We start from the raw sequence: 17,879 nt of genomic DNA on the forward strand, positions 1-17,879 counted from the left end.
AGGGGCCCACAGGCCTCACCATACTACTTATTCAAGGGGTCCATGTCATGGAGTATATTTGGAGCCCCTCTACTGCACTCTATCCGGAGACATTTGATATGGGCCCAGTAGAATGGAATCTCCTTGACATAGGACTCTTTACCAGGTACCCTCAGTGTCTAACAATGCCTTGTATACTGTAGGCACATAATAAATATTTGTTAAAATGGAATTCCTCCACACGTCAATGAACACACTTCAAATAATTAAAGTACACTTATTGTTAAAATGATATCAAACAATTTATTTTCTTTCATTTGGAACATCTTATCTGCCTCAAGGTTATTATTATAAACATCAATGATTATTTTACTGTAGGTACACAGATGTGTTGGTCAGACTTCCAGTTAATGAATGCCAGATAAATTAACTTTTATTCTTTCTATTATAGAGAATCATATGGCAAAAATGGAGCACTGAAATCTTCACTGGTTTACACCTAGGCATCAAAATTGCACTTTTAAGACGCAGATTTGATGAGATCCTGGAGGTTGAAGGAGAGCTTTAAAGAATATTAAATCTTATTTTCCAATTAGCTTCCTTTATGTGTCTCATGCATTTATGCACAAACCATTTTTGTGCCCAATGCATCACTGTGGGGATGCATGAAGGCAAGCCTGAGGAACATGTTTTAAAAGGAGAAATCATTTTGATGGAATTTTCCAAATTCAGTATTAAAAAGGGAGCCAGGAGCAGCACAGGGTACTTCTAGTGCTTTGCACACCACCTAGAAGGGTTTGTGGCTGGGCCATGCGTGCTCTAGGGCATGGATGCCGCAGAGGAGGCAGCGGCATTCACCGCCAGACGGTCCTGTAAGTCACCTTGGGAGCACCAGGGGCTTTGAACAAACACCTACAAACACATGCTTTGAAGGACTTGTGTATGACTCTTTAATCAGCTGATTATATCATGAACGCCTAACGTCCCGGGCAGCAAAAGCAGAAATAACTGCAGACGGAGCTGTGTGTACAGGGTGAGGGCGGCTTGTGTCATTCTAGATTCCTGGGAATCCCAGTTTTCGTCTAATATTCTGTTCTGTCAAACCTCTCCCCCCTCCACCCCCATGCCTGCAGTACATCAAGGAACGCTGACATCATGCAGGTGCAAAGTTGTGCTCTCCGCCATTCTTTCCAGCACACTTTATTACATGGTAGTAAGTCATAATTCTGACAGGGGAATTGCAAAGTTCTACAAAACCAAGATTTTAGGTGTGTCTATTAGCTTGTTTCCCGAATTACAAATTCCTGAACAGTCAAAGTTCACACACTGGCTAGCTACACTGCCAAACACAATCTGCACATTGACTGCAGTGTTCATTTCTGTCAAAGTTCATGCATTCGATTTTTAGAAACTATTTGTTCTGGAAATGAAAACTACACCTCTGCCGTTCGTTGTACGGTGCACACCTACTGACTTGGAGGCCTGTTTCATTTCCCAAATTCCTCCACAGCTTTTGATAACGTTTGCCTTTAACAGATTTTTTTTCTAAGTTGAAGAAAAATAAATTTCTCTCAGTCTGATTTCATTTCACATGAACCAAGACCACTGGTTACAAATTCCTACTGAGTGTGAACTGGTAAATTTCTCTTGTAGGGTTAGTTCTATTTGCTGAGAAACAGTGACAGGCAAGCAGGTCTTAATTACGTGAAACTGCAGAGATGCCAATCCTTTTCTCAGTGAGAAGCATTTGCCATCCAGTGTTCATCGTGGTGAGCAGGGTGATCATTCAAACAATTTATTAGTGCTTCATGGTATACATAATTAAATGAAGAAACATTTTAAGCTCAAGGGAATTTTTAATAGGTTACTTGCAAATTATTTTTGCAGGCAACAACTTGACATGATTTTATTTCCAAATCCACAAAAACCAAATGTTATACAAATGAGCTCCATAAAAATGTCAGCGGAGCCCTGGGCTTAGCCAGCAGATTGTTCCAAATCCAAATCTGTGGCAAACAGTTCTTTTTTTTTCCTGCTTGGTTTCCTTTTTTTAAAAATCTTTTTCTTTTTTTCTAGAAAAAAATTTACAGTGAAATGTTACTACAAAACTTTTTATAAGGAATTTTTGCAAAACATTTACATTTTACCATCAACTATTTCTGTTTCAAAATCATTATATAGATTTAATACCCTATGCTGCACATCAATTTTTGTGGGATGACAATTTAGTGACATGCATAAAAAAACCCACAAGGCATTAAAATGAAGACTTAAATACAAATATTGTTGCAATAAAACAGTTATAAAATTGAAAAATAGGACCTAAACATCATGCTTACCCTAAGTTTGACAAATTAACTTTTTCTCCTAGATTACACACTTTTATTACTGCTCTCATGAGTGTGATAAATAATGACTTAACATCAAGTTCTAATGTAATCGGCAACACATATACACAAACCTAAGCAAAGAAAGCATATTGTAAGAAAAAACTATCCTAACATTGGAGTTCTACCGTGATAAATACATAGCTTTGCACTGATAATTACAATAAAAACAAACTTTCGTAATGGCGGCAAAGGGAATGAACAGTGAAATGCCATTAAACAGAATCCTATGCACAGCTGTGCCCTACTGCTCACACTAGCTCTATCCCACTGAGTCAAATAAAGGACAATGAAATTTATGATCCTTCTAAGACAGAAAAGTGGACTTTGAATGGTCTGCAGAACAGACTGTCAGAACGTGTCTAATTCCAGTGGTGAAATGTGCACCTGCTAACACATGTTAATATACTGTATATGCTATAAAGCCATCCAGATTCCGTTGGATAAATTTACAATAGGCCTCATTGCTGATTAAAAAAATAACTTCCATTTCTATCAACACCCATACATAGATATGCATAAGCAGTGGGTTACGGAATATGCTGCAGAATGCCCATATCTTCTTTAACACAAACATGTTACTACGAGGAAACATGATTAAAACATTAAGAACGTTTCTTTGCATAAAGAAATGTACAGCACTGATTGTAGAGCATTAAGGACAGATCAAATAGATGTATTTGATGTTTCAGTTCCCATCTAACCAAACCAACAATGAGCACTAGAGCTAGTGTTCACTTGGACTAAAGAAAACATCTACCTGCTCTGGAGGTGTCAAAGCCAGACACATCGATCGGGAAAGAGTACATTAAATAAAATATACAAAACAATGTACAAAACCCAACTAAAATTTAAAGACTTTGTTACAAGTCTACAAAAGCTTTAAGAAACTTGAAATTTTATAAGCACAGTGTAAAATTGTTTTTCCTTTAATCTCAAAGCTTTTTATGCAAACTGAAAGCACAAAAGACCTTCAGCTTTATAGAACGCTACAAAGGGCTGGCCTCAAGTGGACACAGTGTAAACAATGATCAGGACAGTATTCTTCCTTCTTCAAAAATACATGAAATACGACCAAGTTTGGAAGAGAACCCACATGAGAAGTAAATATTTTTTTTTCTGAAAGAGAAAAATGCACAAGACAACAGTTACCTAATATTAAACAGTCCCCGAATTTCCAATTTTTAATAAACTATTCAGGGAAAAAAGTTACCCTATATAAAAGGATCAGTTTCATTAATTATTTTCTGTGCAAATCTTAAAAAAAAAGTCAAGAACCAAAGGTTAAGCTATGGTTGCTACAATCTAAAATTTTCACATGAAACTTTTGGCCATCCTTCCTGATCAGTAGTGGCAGACTTACAGAAAAGATGTGATAAACTCTACTTTTTCCTTATCGTTATATTAATTTGTTTTTTTTTTAGTTTAGCATATTTCTCAGGCTGCCTTATAAAGGTTTAGTTATTAACATAATATGAAGAAGTGTAAATATCAAATGCCTTATGAAACTATTAACCCACTACTTGAAATTAAATGTAGCTGGCCAATTGTCAGAAGAGGTAAAAGAACGTTACAATGTAACTAATAGATTTTCTGCTGGCCTTTAAAAAAAGTGATAATCCATACTTTTCTTTGGCTACCGAGTAAAAGTATAAAGAATTCTGCACAACATCAACATAACTTATATTTACAGAATATGTACCTACAGAATGAATTACACCACTCAGGTAACAACTCTATCTACAACTTCCAGTAGAAACATTAAAATCAATTTTGTGATCAAAACCAGGGTTAGAAAACCCATGACTCCTAACTCTAAACCTTTACATCTAAATTGCCACCTTTTATTTTCTTAAAGACATGAGAAACTTTCATAAAACCTTTTTAGTATTTTTCTAAAGTTTACTCTAAGATTCAGTTTTAAATTCCTCTTACATCTCCAAATGGAGAAATTAATTGGAGTTCCCTGATTGTCTGAGTCCACACTACTACAATGTAGTGGTCATAATTATCTGAGATGTTCCTCAGATTACTTTGACAGCACTCACCTAATTATGTTTTTGAGGAATCTCTAAGCTGAGAAAAGACGGCCAAAAATATTGTCAGTTTGCTTACAGGAATCAAACTAAGGAAACACAGCAATATCCCTATCTTTTTCAGTGCCATAAGGGAAAGGAAATGCATGTAAAACATTACTGATTCAATTTATAACAAAGTACATCCAAATGAAAATAAGTCCAGTTAAGGTCCAGCCTACAAACTATTGAGGTCTGTCTTTATAAACATATTAACACACATTGTTAAAAGGGGAAAGTTTCATTTAAAAAATTTACGTGATAACAGTTCCAAATAACTAAAAAGTACAGTATGGTGGAAATGCTTATCCAACATGTTTTTTCCAGAATATCAATTTGAATTTTGTATTTTTGAAAATTGTCTCGATGCACCTGCATACGCTTCCTGTGCTGACCCTAAAACTTGGTATTTTTTTTTTTTTATTAAAGAAGCCAAGCATGAAAACATGATTTCCTACTCTGTAATCCACTTTACCGGCCCATTTCCGTATCTTGAAAGGTGTGTAAACTGAAGTGCAGCCCTCGACGTCTCTGCGTAAATCCCCTTTCAGAACTCCTCCATGTTGGTCGAAACATTAGGAGTTGCTGGGTTTGAATCTTGCGAAATGGACGCAACTGTCACAATTCTCGGTGAGCCGAGCACCTCAGTCACAGAGGCATCCAGTTCCCCAGAGGTCACAATGGCAAGGGCTGTCCCGCCGCCTTTCTTATTCTGATGAGTTTTGACGTGTTTGGAGAGATGGTCGCTCCGCATAAATCTCTTAGAACACTCTGGGCACTCAAACCTCTTTTCACCTAAATAAAAAGCAGAGACAAGCAGAAATGATAATCACGCCCGTTTTATTTAATTGTCATGCTTTGAATCTGCTCTTTTCTGTTTTATACTAAAAATTGGTTTGCTCAGGGCCATCAGACTCCCGAGTACAAGGATATTTACTGCCCTTCCATGAGGCACCAGGTACGTGTCCTTTGGAATGAGAACAGTGGCATAATGGAGAACAGGGGCCAAACTCCCCCGTGGGGATTGATTCCAAGCAAGCTCTGACACCAAAATGCAAGGTCACCTTCATCTCTCTTTTTTAAAGGTAGATTGTCAATGCTGGTATTACATGAGATAAATTCATATGTAATCATATTATTCCAATGAAGTATAGTATTTAAAGTGAAAATTAACTCCCAAGTTTTGAACAAGTATTTAATATTATCGTCCTTGCTATTCAGGGATTTAGGTTATAGAGGGAGGGATGAATGAGCATTTATTAATGAGGGCCTACCATGTGCCAGGCACTGTGCTAAGCACTTTACAAATATCTCATTTGTCCCCAATTGATAAACGGTCAAAGGATATGAACTGACAGTTTTCAGAGGAAGAAATTAAAGCTGTCTATAGTCATATGAAAAAAATGTTCTACATCACTATTTATTAGAGAAATGCAAATCAAAACAACTCTGAGGTACCACATCACACCTATCAGATTGACTAACATAACAAAACAGGACAATGATAAATGTTGGAGAAGATGTGGGAAAATTGGAGCACTAACACATCGTTGGTGGAGTTGTGAATTAATCCAAACATTTTGTAGAGTAATTTGGAACTATGCCCAAAGGGCTATAAAATGTGTACATCCTTTGACTCAGCAAAACCACTTCTAGGGCTATATCCCAGAGAGATCATAAAAGTGGGAAAAGGACCCACGTGGACAAAAACATTCATAGTAGCTCTTTTTGTGGTGGTAAAGAACTGGAAATTGAGGGGATACCCATCAATTGGGGAATGGCTGGACAAGTTGTGCTATATGAATGTAATGGAATACTATTGTGCTATAAGAAATGATGAGCAGGCAGACTTCAGAAAAACCTGGAAAGACTTACGTGAACTGATGCTGAGTAAAGTGAGCAGTACCAGGAAAACATTGTGCACAGTAACAGTCACACTGTGTGAAGACTGACTTTTGACGGACTAAGCTCATCTCAGCAATGCAAAGATCTAAGACAATTCCAAAAGACTCATGATGGAAAATGCTGTTCACATCCAGACAAAGAACGATGGAGTCTGAATGCAGATGCATGCAGACTGTTTGCTATCCTTTTCCTCTGTTGTCTTGTTTTACTGCTTCATTCTCATGGTTCCTCTCATTAGTTCTAATTCTTCTTTACAAAATGACTAATGGGAAAATATGCTTAATAGGAATGTACGAGTACAGCCTGTATCAGATTACACGTCATCTTGGGGAGAGGACGGGGAGAGGCAGGGGGAGAAAATTTAACACTCAAAGTCTTATGGAAGTGAATGTTGAAAACTAAAAATGAATCAATTAATTATTAAAAGAAAAAAAACCCGAAGTATATCACATTTGATCCTCACAGCAGCCCTGGGAGACGCTATTATCATCTCCATTTTACAGATGAGGAAACGGAGGCAGATAGAAGTTAAGTGATTCGCCTAAGGTAACACAGCCAGTAAGTGACTGAGGTCACATTTGAGCTCAGGTCTTCCTGACTCCAGGCCTAGCAAATCTATCTACTTCATCTCCTAGCTGCCTAGAGTTACTACAGTTTCTCAAATTATTTTAAAATAACTAATGGATTTCAACAATGACTTTTTATGTATGTTCATATATTATATAAAACAACCATCTACTATATGCCTCAGAAAGTTTTTTAAACTGGTTATTTACAAGCCTACAGAATCATTCCAAATAAGAATATTTATTCAATATGATTCTGATACATTTGTTTGATAGATTTTTCATTTAAAAAAAACAAACCATATCAGATACCAAGAAACGAGGTTACAAAAACCAGAACCTAACTTTGGTAACTGATAATGATGAAAACTGCTGAGTGTCATAAATGATAAGATGCAAAGCAAAAAATGAAACCATGGAGGAAACCACTGAGTTGAACCAGCCCTTTCTTAGCTGATGCTGCTGGGCATGGCGCTGATGAGAGAAACAAAATGGCGGCCTGTGTTTAGGGAGGTCCAATGCCGCCAGCCATCCAAGGCTGGGTGGGGAGGTCAAAGACACCAGGAGGTCGCACATTTGTGGGGTTCTCTAGGTTATCTTCGTTGCAGGCCTAGACAACGTGCAGTCAGAGGGCCTCGTTTCAAAGTTGCCAGTCAGTGTGACTTGGGACAAGTAAATCACTCAACAGGCCTGAGTTCATGAGGAGATGGTAAAGTGTGCTGTATGAATATGAGTAACATTTTATTTTGCTGAAAGAAGTGGTGAAATAGAATCAGTGAAATCTGGAAAGATTTGTACGAACAAAGTGGAGTGAGCCAAACCAAAATGTAGAGATATCAAACACGCCACTGAGGTCGGCCTGAACCAGTTTCAAATGGAATTAGGACCTATTTAACACAACAAAAAAGTACAATGAAACAAGATACAACAATAACTTTAAATCTTAGTCAAATGCACACCACAGGAGTATGGATTAGAGGCCCCCATTTCTATGTGAGTTTTGCCTCTCTGATCTATACAACCACAACCATATTGTAGAGACAAACAATTCTGAAAACCTCCAGCCCTCTGATCAGTGCAGGGACCAGCCATGATTCCAGAGGATCAATGATAAAGCCTGCCCCCCTTCTTCTGGTAGTGTTAACGGACGCAAGATATGGAGCAGGGCATTATTTTTTGGAAATGGTCAATGTGAGAATTTGGCTTTACCACACATATCTGTTACATGGGTTTTCTTTTTCTTTTCTTTGGGAGTGGAAGGAATGGGAAAGAGAGAAACTAAATGTTCATTGTTTAAACAGGGTTTAAAAACTGAGAGGTTGGCATAACGTCCTGAATCCAGGATTCACTGTGGAGCACAGCTGACCCTGGGTTCTCCCAGTCCATGCCAAAGTTCTATTTCTGGCAGCCCCACAGGTTTCGCGAGTGGACCTGATGAGGGGCTGCTCAGATGTCACCCTCCTTTCCAGAGGGCGGGACCTCAGGTGAGGCCTTCTACTAAGCGGCAGGTTGCAGTGTGTATCAATGCACCAAGCACCCCTTCACCACCCCCAATGGCATTATTTAGCCTTAAAGGACTGAGGAATCTCCCCAGGAAAGGAAATCATGCAGCACTTGCCGTGAACACTCTAACCGAGTAGGTTAGGACAGCTGGATTCTCCCTCAGCCAGCAGCCACTCTGGGGCTTGTCCCCTGATGACCAGCTCCTTGGACAGCCGAGTGACCCTTTGGGGGCTCCCCATACTGCTGCTGGAAGGTGGAAAGCTGACTGGCTGGCCTGAATCTTATTAAAGCTCATGAAACCCACCAGCCTCAACCTGAACCAGCTGCTCAACCCTGCCACACCCAGGGACAGCTGCATTCTAATGTGACTCCTCAGGCCTCTTGGCATAAGATACATCAATAACAAAAAACACCTCTGGATTCTTTCACATTTCACGAGATCCAGACGTGGGGGGTGCAGCTCCTCAGCCCAGGGACTGACAAGGCTTCTTAGTGAAAAAGCCATGAGGCCTTATGAGTTTGGCTTTTCTCTTTGCCATCTGGACGCTCCCCAGGTCATGTGACTTTTGAGATGACCATTAAGGTCACTTCCAGCTCTGAGATACACTAATAATGTTTTCAACAAGTAACTTACTGAGAAGGATGGAAGAAAATCTTAATTACGACATTGCCACAGGATCTAGTTTTATTTGAGGAAGCTCGATTCAGAGTCAAGATAAAAAAGTCTAAAAGTTCAGATAAAAATCGAGGATTCGGACTGGACTTGTGATTTCAGTGCTGTGAGGTGCTGTGCAGATGAGAGAGCTCCATCTACGCAGGCAGGCAGACCCGCACCAGCTTCAGAGAGGTGCCTGGAGCCCAGAGCCATTAGGCCAAGGCTGTCTCTCCAGGATAAAGTGTGTTTAAATGCAGCCTTGTAGAATACTGGCTCCTTGAGGGCAGGCCTTACTTGTGATTTTTCTTGGTATCCCAGCACTTTGCGCACAGCCAGAACAGGGGAGGTACATCACAGGTGGTGACATGAAGTGTGGCCAACAACACGGGCCCTGTGAACTGGCGGGGGACACTGAGACAGAAGAGGAGCCATCCTCACTCAGCATATCACCAGGACCCAGGAACAACACCTTCCCCTCAAACTCACAACTCTGATACCTGAATTATCATAAATTCCCCAACCAGGTAATTGGACAAAGTCTTCCTGTGAGACAGGGAGACACAGAAATCTGGTTCAATTGGCTCAGCAGGGTTCATCTTGATGACCATCGCATCGAGAGCTGGATGCTTCTTCTCCCCAGCTGCCAAAAGCTGATGGGCAGAAACCCCACGGCACAGGGTGGGGAGTGCTGGGGATGGAGTCAGGAAGAAGTGGGTTTAAAGTCTGCTTCAGCTACTGCAGCCACTGACTAGCCGTGTGATCCTGGGCACATCACTGACCCTCTCCATGCTTCAATGTCCTCATTTGTAAAATGGGGCAGATCCTAGGACTCAAATGGCCGGATGATTCTTCCTGACAACATCAACAGTCTGTTTTGAATGATATCCTTCCCCCCATTCCCTAAGAAAGTCATTTCAATTAGACATTTGAGTGCCTGTGAGATGTATGGCAAGATACCTGATTGATAGCTCCTGGCACAGCCTGTGGTCCAGAGGCAGATGTTTCCCTTCGGTCTATTTGGCTCTGCCTCTGGGGATGCCTGGACCCCACGGCCTGAGAGCCCTTTTTCTCTCCTCCTCTGTACCCCCCACTGTCATTATGAGCTTCTGGGACCCGTGGGGAGGCCAACAGTCAGGATGGCATCACAGAAGTGACACGCGTCCCAGGGCCCAGGGGCTCCAGGCAGATCACCCACACTGGGCCTCTGGACAGAAGCAGGTACGGGTCTACCTCACTTGCTCCCGAATGCAGTCATCTGCCACAGCGTCCACGGGAACTTAACTGGCTGATTCTGTCCAATTTCACACTGACTTGCTGGTGGGCTCTACAATCTGCCCACTCCTAACAGATGCTAGTATTCAATTAATAACATTGACTGTAATCCTTCAATAAGAAGATGATGTGCCTAATTAAAATACTTATCCACGTTAGAGGAATTTTTTTCTAGGTAAGCTTTTTCAGGAAGAAGTTTATTCAAACATATTAGGAAAAAACAAAACTGTAACTAACCACGGAAAATAAAACAACAAAAACATGATGACACGAAGCATCTAAGGGAGAGGACGTTCGCTGAGGACCATGAATCCTGCTGGTGGGGGGATGTCCAGGTACCATTAGAGCGGCCTCTTCTTTACGTCATTGTTTCTTGATGCCTACGTTCTTTTTAAAAACGCTATTCCTAACAGAGGATTCAAAGAAGCTACTGACTTGCAGACATTCCTCTTTCCTGTGCCTACAAGTACAATATTGCCAAGAGCAGTGACCTCTTTGGAAAAATTCTGACTCAGCATTTCAAATGGATTTGCAGACTCACATGCAATGCACAGGCCAAAGCAGATGGTCCTAGAAGGAGAACCCGGGATATTGGGGCTCTTGGGCCCTGGCGGACCATCTATCTGAAGCTCCCCACTTTATGGGGGAGGCCCCAGTCATCCTGAGTGATGCGCCCGCAGTCACATAGCTACCAAGTTTCGGGACTGAACCTTGAACCCACTTTCCTGACTTAAAGCCCAATGTTCAATTCACTACCCATGCTGTGCAGTCCATAAATTACAAACTACATAAAAAGGCAGTTCTTACCCCGCACATCTACAACACTGCTCACATCTGGTCGCTTCTCTTTACTTCCAAGACCACCAGCCCAGCTCCCACCCTCATCACTTCCTGTGTGGGTTGCCACGAGATCATAGTTACTTTGGAGGGAACTTGAAGTGGGGAGCCAGAGTTAGAAGAGAGAGAGAGAGAGAGAGGCTTTCTCAGGGAGTTTACCATGGAAGGCAGGGGGAATAGGGCGGGTCAAAAAAAGGTTTTCTGTAGCCTGGGGAAACAGTCCCCAGTGTGGACACTGAGGCAGCAGGGAGGCAGCCCCTCCCCATGGCGAGCAGAACGACATCCTTAAAGGCATGGTTCCGATCAGGTCATTTCTCCTGCTCAGTCAACTCCAGGGGCTTCCAATTAATCCATGAATCAAATACAAACTTCCCTTGGTGGCATTTAAACACTTTTGTACACTGGCTCTGACCCACCTTTCCTACCTTATAGATTACTACCCTTCCCCGTCAGTTTCCTCATCTGTGAAATGGGGATGATAATGAGCACCTCCCTCCCACAGCTGTTATGAGGATCTTGTAAACCCCTTAGCACAGTGCCTGGCACATAGCAGGTGCTCTGTGAATGACAGCTATCATTGACGTACCCTTCAGACCAGCTAAGCTGGATACCGCATTCCTCATGCAATGCTCCATCTCTCCCCTCCACACCCTGGGCAGACCTGTGCTCCAAACCAGAACTCACTGCTTCTGACCTCGGCCTCTTAAAACACTGTGAGGCCGCTCCTGATTTCACCTGATGCCAGTCCTCTCTCCACCCTAAGTACCTTGGCTTTACTTGGCATATATTTCCACGTGGACATCTCATCTCTCCCTCTAGAGCACAGAAACTCCTCAGGGACAGGGAATCACCCTCCCCATCTTTGTATTCCCAACACCTAATGCATGGTGCTTAATAATGTTTGCTGCTTGAAGGTGAAGGATGGAGATTTTGTTCTATTATAGAGGTAAAGAAATATGGAGTCATTAAAAGCTATTACCATATGGTGCTCGCTGTCTATCTTTAAACATTACCCTAAACTCCCTGCTAACAACATTTTACAAGTGATTCCACTGGGACTGAGTCATCATTTCTAAAAATTAGTTGGTATTCAGTCAGTCTTATGAAGCTAAGACATCACCATAATTTTTAATTAAAACCAGTCCAAAAGAAAACCAAACTGGTATTTGCAAGTACCTGAAGCAGCAGCAAAGTTCAAGCACCATTTCTAGGACAGTCCCTGGCTACTTCCTATGGATGGCCTCTAAGTGGTGACGGTACCCTCGGAGAGAGCAGAGAGGAACACCACAGGATCCAGAGGTTTGGGGGAAACAAAAAAATGTCCAACCCCCCCCCCAGCACACACACGTACATACACACACCCACACACCCTCACACACACACGCATACACACCCACACACGCATATACACCCACACATGCATATACCCCCCCACACACACACACACAAGAGAGCTGAGTGGACAACGACAGAAGCTGGAATGGACTTAATGCCGTCAAGTGCACAGACTGGAGCTCAAAGGTCACAGCAATGCCTCTTCTCCAGGAAGCCCAGCCAAGGCTCCATAAAGGAATGGTCACCTTAGCTGCTCCTGGAGGGAAGAGTAGAGGGACAGACAGGGAGAGAAAAGAGAGGGTGTGGGCAGAGGCGGGCCGGCCATGGAGTCCGGGAAGAGGAGGAGTCAGGGCTGGAAGGACGAGCTGGAGCCAAACTATGCAGGCCACCAAAGGCCGTGTGAGAGTTTGTTCTGAAGAAAAGTCACTGGCCAGGACAGGACAAGCCTCTGAAACAAGACCCTTCTGAAGGGAAATCCATGTGCAGGATCTTGTTCACAAAACGACTGCAGAAATCCTAGTGGCTGTGTGTGTGTGTGTGTGCGCGCGCGCGCATGTGTGTGTTCATTATATACTAGAGATGTACAGCCAATTGTCCTTTACAACTCAAATCGTACGTTTCACTCATTTTGATCATCACTTCTCTCTTACCTTCCTGGCTCAAGGCTATGCTCAGCCCTAAGTGACCCTCAGTGAGTCAGTCAGTGAGCCGTGGAAGGTTTCTGAGCAGAGCCGTCCAGTGACTGATCCTGTCTGGTAGGACACATTATGACGGTCATGTGAGGTGAGAGTGAGGAGAGCCGGGTGGCCGCCTTAGGGCAGCAAGGGTCTGAGCTAACCTGATGGAAAGAGAGGAGGCAACAAAGAATCTCCCAGGCAGTAAGGACCTGGTGCCTGGCTGCAGCAAGTGGGCTGTTTCCAGCACCAGTGTAAGGACTAGAGGTGCATGCAGTTCTGAAAGGCAGCTTTCCACATGGGACCCCATAGGATGCCCACAACGGCCCCAGGAGGCAAATGCTGTGACCTTCATTTTACAGATGATAAAAAGGGGCCTGCTTGGGTACGCATGGTTCAAACTTCTCTGAGGCATGATCTGAACTCAGGGCTTCGATTCCCAGTCAGACCCTCTACCAACTCTGTCACCTACATAAGCAGGCGGGCGTCAGGAGGAGGTGTCACTCTTGGAAGGCCACAGGAGGAGGAGGTCAGTGGCCCGTGACTGCCAGTTCATACCAGCAGCATCTCACAGCTCTTGGTGTCTTTCCCATTTGGATCACCAACTTTCCTCAGGATAGGAGCCTCAGGCTGTGTTCCCATGTTCCTGGAGGAGGGGATCCTGGGGGGCCACACTAACAAGTGGGGTGACAGGAAATCTGTGAATGTCTCAGATTCCATTTTCCCACCTGGATACCAGCTCTCAGCCCCTCCCTCCTTCCTTCTGGTCAGCCGTTACGCTGACGCAGCCCTTGGACAACTGCATTGGCCTCATCTGGTCTGCTATGTTGGGGCAAAATAAACTCGCTCCTTTGTTCAACTGTCAGCAACTCACAAGGGCCTCAATGCTTCCCAACATGGACCGTGAATTAGGAGAGCACACTGCCGCAGGCGGAGCCTTGCTCACGACCATCCCCACTCCTCTTCCAAGGCTGGCTCAGGTACCATCTCCTCCAGGAAGACCTTCGTGAGCCCTCCGCTTGGTAGAGCCATTGTGACCCTCCTCTCGCTCCACTGTCTTCTATTTCCTTGGCTATTTATATATTTTAGCCCACTTGCCCCCAGCCCAAGCTCCTTGGGGGTAGGGCTTTTTATTTGGGAAGGGGGGACCACAAAAGAGGAATTCTGTATCCTCTCCCCTCACTCTCAGGGCCTACAACAGTGCTGGCACTGCTGAATTTAACTGAACTTAAAACATTTCACCTCCGACATGAGGTCAACTAAACGACCACAATTCAAAATCTCACCTTCTAACTCAAAAACTGTCACAATAACATAAATAAACTCAACATTTGGGGATACTTAAAATCCCATGAAAGAAAGTCAAATACATGAAAATGTTGAGTTCTTTCAATAGGTAAAAACTTGATCCTAAAAACAGATAAGAACATTCTGACTTTAAATGTCTTAAATAAAACTTTCAAAACCGTAATGCGCTGCTGGCACACTTTGAGTGTGGCGCTGCTGTCCGGAGTGGGGAAGTGTAGGCCCTGGAGGGAGGACAGCAGGGAGGGGCGGGCAGGCAGGCGGGCAGCCTCGTACCTGTGTGGGTCCTCCGGTGCCGCTGCAGCTCATCGCTTCGCGTGAATCTCTTGCCACAGAAGATCCAGTTGCACACGAAGGGCCTCTCACCGGTGTGCCAGCGCAGGTGGGCCCGCAGGTGGGACGTTTTGCCATAAACTTTCCCACATCCTTCAATGTGACAGATGTGCTGCTTCTTTTTTCCTGGCTCATTAGTGCCTCTATCAAGAACAAGACAAACACTCACCTTTCTTTGCAAGGTTAGCTCACTACCACACAAAACCCCAAATGAATCCCACAAGGCTGACCAGCCCACAGGTGCAGAACTGACAGACGATGCCATACAGGTATCTCAGTCACCCCAGTAAGACCCAAGAGTATGGGCTCAGGACCCAGCTTGAGGAGTCTTTCAGATGCCAAACTGTCATGAGAAGGCTGGGTCATGCTAAAGAACCCCTGCCCTCAGGGAACAGAAGGAAGCCAGCATTCCTCAAGTGTCTGCCTGGAGCCCCGTACCAGCTAAGCCCTCTCTAATATGATCTCATCTGATCCTCATAACCACCATTGAGGGTGGTGCTGTTATTCTGAGCCTAGATTTGAACTCGGGTCTTCCTGACACCAGGCCCCATGGAGCAGCTGTTCCCTCAGTTTAGGTGGACCCCTTGGATCCTATTTCCCAAGTCATCCCACCTGAAGGCAGGTCCCTTTGCTACTGGAGGAGGAGCCATCCCACAGACCTGGGCAAAGGTCCCCCCATCAGCGCTCACCTTCCTTCTCCCTCGCGGCAGTTGGGGCAGGAGCAGGCCACTCTCCGCAGCCTCTTGCCAGGCTGAACCTCTTGGTCTGACGTCTGCTGGGCTTGCTGCAGTTGAGTGATCTGGTCAGGGCTGACAGCGCCTAATGTGGCGTTAGCGAGGCCCCCGACGGCCACCGTCACTGGGGCAATGGTGGCCTGCTGCACTTTCACTCCATCCTGGCCTTGCTGCTGACCTGTTGAGAAAAGGCGCCCATCAGAAACAGCCCAAGAGTTATAGATGGGGGTCATCGAGGCTCTGGCAAGCAGACCCTCCCCCAAGGCCACACAAAAGCCACATTGGGGTGTTTTTGACTAGAATCCCAGTGTCCTTCCATTACCTTCCAATTCTAACATGCTCAGTCTTACAAAGGGTAAGAAAAGGAAGGAAAGGAGAGGTCAGGAGAAAGGAAATAGAAGCTGGTGGAATGACTGAAAAGGGGCTGGTGAATTGTTCAAAAGTCTTTTGCAGCCAAAGGTTTTATTTCGTTTTTATATATAACAAGGACAGGGCCTGCACCTGGGACCTCACTGTCCCATAGAGGAACTCCCAGGTGAGGACACTCCCTCTCCCAGGGCAAAAAGGAGCCATTTCCCAATTGATAAATGGTCTAAAGACATGAAAAGACAGTTTTCAAAAGAAGAAACACAAGCCATTTATAGCCATATGAAAAAATGCATCTCTGTGAGTCAACCCAGATCACAAAGCTAGGATGTCCTCCACTACACTAATTAGCCTCTCACTCGGCAGTACAATCACTGTAATGATCACCCACTGCCAGGGCGGGTCAGGCAGTCCACAAACTGAGAGCAAAGGCCTCTGCCTGCCCTCATGGAGCTCATGAGCTACCGTGTAGCCAGAAGGTCATCTTGGGGGAAGGCCCTTCAGTTCAGTAACTGAGCCCAATCCTCAGGTGGGGTAGGAATGGGGGGAAGGCCATGGGGCAAGTGGATTCCCTTACCCCCCTTAAAGAAGATAAAATGCGCATGTGCGGTGTGCACATAAGAGGAGCCCTCCTAGTACACATCCAGTTTCTGAGCGCTCATCCCATCCTCAGGTGTCATTTTCATTCCCCTATTAAGTCTTCAACTCTACAAGACTTTTCCTAGAGCCATTAAAGCAAATTAACCCTTGGGGGGGGTATGAGGGTAAGGACAGGGAGTTAATGTAAGGGGGCTGAATGCAGAAGACAGACCTAAAGTACCAAACTGAAGGGAGACCTGACTAAAACCAAGGAGCAGAGGTCAAGCAAAGGCCAGGCTGGGAAGAGATACGGGCTCTTGGGAACTAACCAAGGGGACCTGGCAGGGCCAGGTTTCTCATTGTGCCACAAAGCAATTTTTACTGAAATAATTTGTTGTTGGTTAAGAAACAGAGGGATCAATCAGTGTAACAGATTAGGTACCAGCTACTGTGATAAAGACTCACTATTTGACAAAAACTACTGGGAAAACTGGATAGCAGTATGGAAGAAATTGGATTTAAACCAACACTTCACACTCTACAAAGATAAGCTCCAAATGGATACATGATCTAGATATAAAAGGTCATGTTAGAAACAAATCAGAGAAACATGGGGGAAAATTTTTCCTATCATATTTATGGATTCGAAGAAAAATCATGACCAAATAAGAGAGAGACCACAGAAGATGAAATGGACAATCTGAATTGCATGAAATTAAAAAGGTTTTGCACAAACAAATCTAATAAAGCTAAGATTAAAGGGGAAACAACTTGGAAAAAATCTTTGAGGCAAATGTCTCTGATAAAGGTCTCAATTCTAAGATATAAAAATAACTGATTCAGATTTATAAGAAAGAGAGCCATTTCCCAATTGATAAATGGTCTAAAGACATGAAAAGACAGTTTTCAAAAGAAGAAACACAAGCCATTTATAGCCATATGAAAAAATGCTCCAGATCACTGCTATATAATTAGAGAAATGTAAATTAAAGCAATTCTGAAATTCCCCCTTATGTTTATCAGAATGGCCAAGATGACAAAAAAGGAAAGTGATAAGAGTTGGAGATGGTGTGGGACAAAAAGCCACTGATGTACTCTGTTGGTGGACCTGCTTATGAAAGGGGACAATCATTCTGGAAACCAATTTGGATTCTGTACAAACTACTAAATATTGTGTGCCCTTTGAAGCTGTAATGTGCTTTACGAAATGAAGAAATAGATGATTTTGGAAAAACATGGTAAGACTTACATGAACTGATTCAGAGCAAAGAGGACAAATGCAGAAGAACATTTTTAACAAGAAAAACTAATATTTACATAGCACCTACTACCTGCCAGGCAGGCCCTGTGCTAAGTACTTCACAAATATTTCCT

General features: G+C 43.5%; 1 protein-coding gene across 3 annotated transcripts in view; it reads right to left on the minus strand.

The window, feature by feature from the left end:
* Positions 1–915: 915 nt before the first annotated feature.
* The window catches only part of SP4 (Sp4 transcription factor), a 58,709-nt gene continuing 41,745 nt past the window's right edge, over positions 916–17,879 (minus strand). For all 3 annotated transcript variants that reach the window (XM_027872194.1, XM_027872192.1, XM_027872193.1), the window contains exons 4-6: positions 15,516–15,738; positions 14,770–14,969; positions 916–5,236 (exon numbers count right to left, since the gene is read on the minus strand). In XM_027872194.1, coding sequence (XP_027727995.1) covers positions 4,989–5,236; positions 14,770–14,969; positions 15,516–15,738 — 671 coding nt within the window. In that variant the 3' untranslated portion in view covers positions 916–4,988. The remainder of the gene's footprint in view (positions 5,237–14,769; positions 14,970–15,515; positions 15,739–17,879) is intronic.

The sequence above is a fragment of the Vombatus ursinus genome, unplaced genomic scaffold (genome assembly GCF_900497805.2).
Source record: "Vombatus ursinus unplaced genomic scaffold, bare-nosed wombat genome assembly UNPS02014799.1, whole genome shotgun sequence".
Classification (NCBI taxonomy): domain Eukaryota; kingdom Metazoa; phylum Chordata; class Mammalia; order Diprotodontia; family Vombatidae; genus Vombatus; species Vombatus ursinus.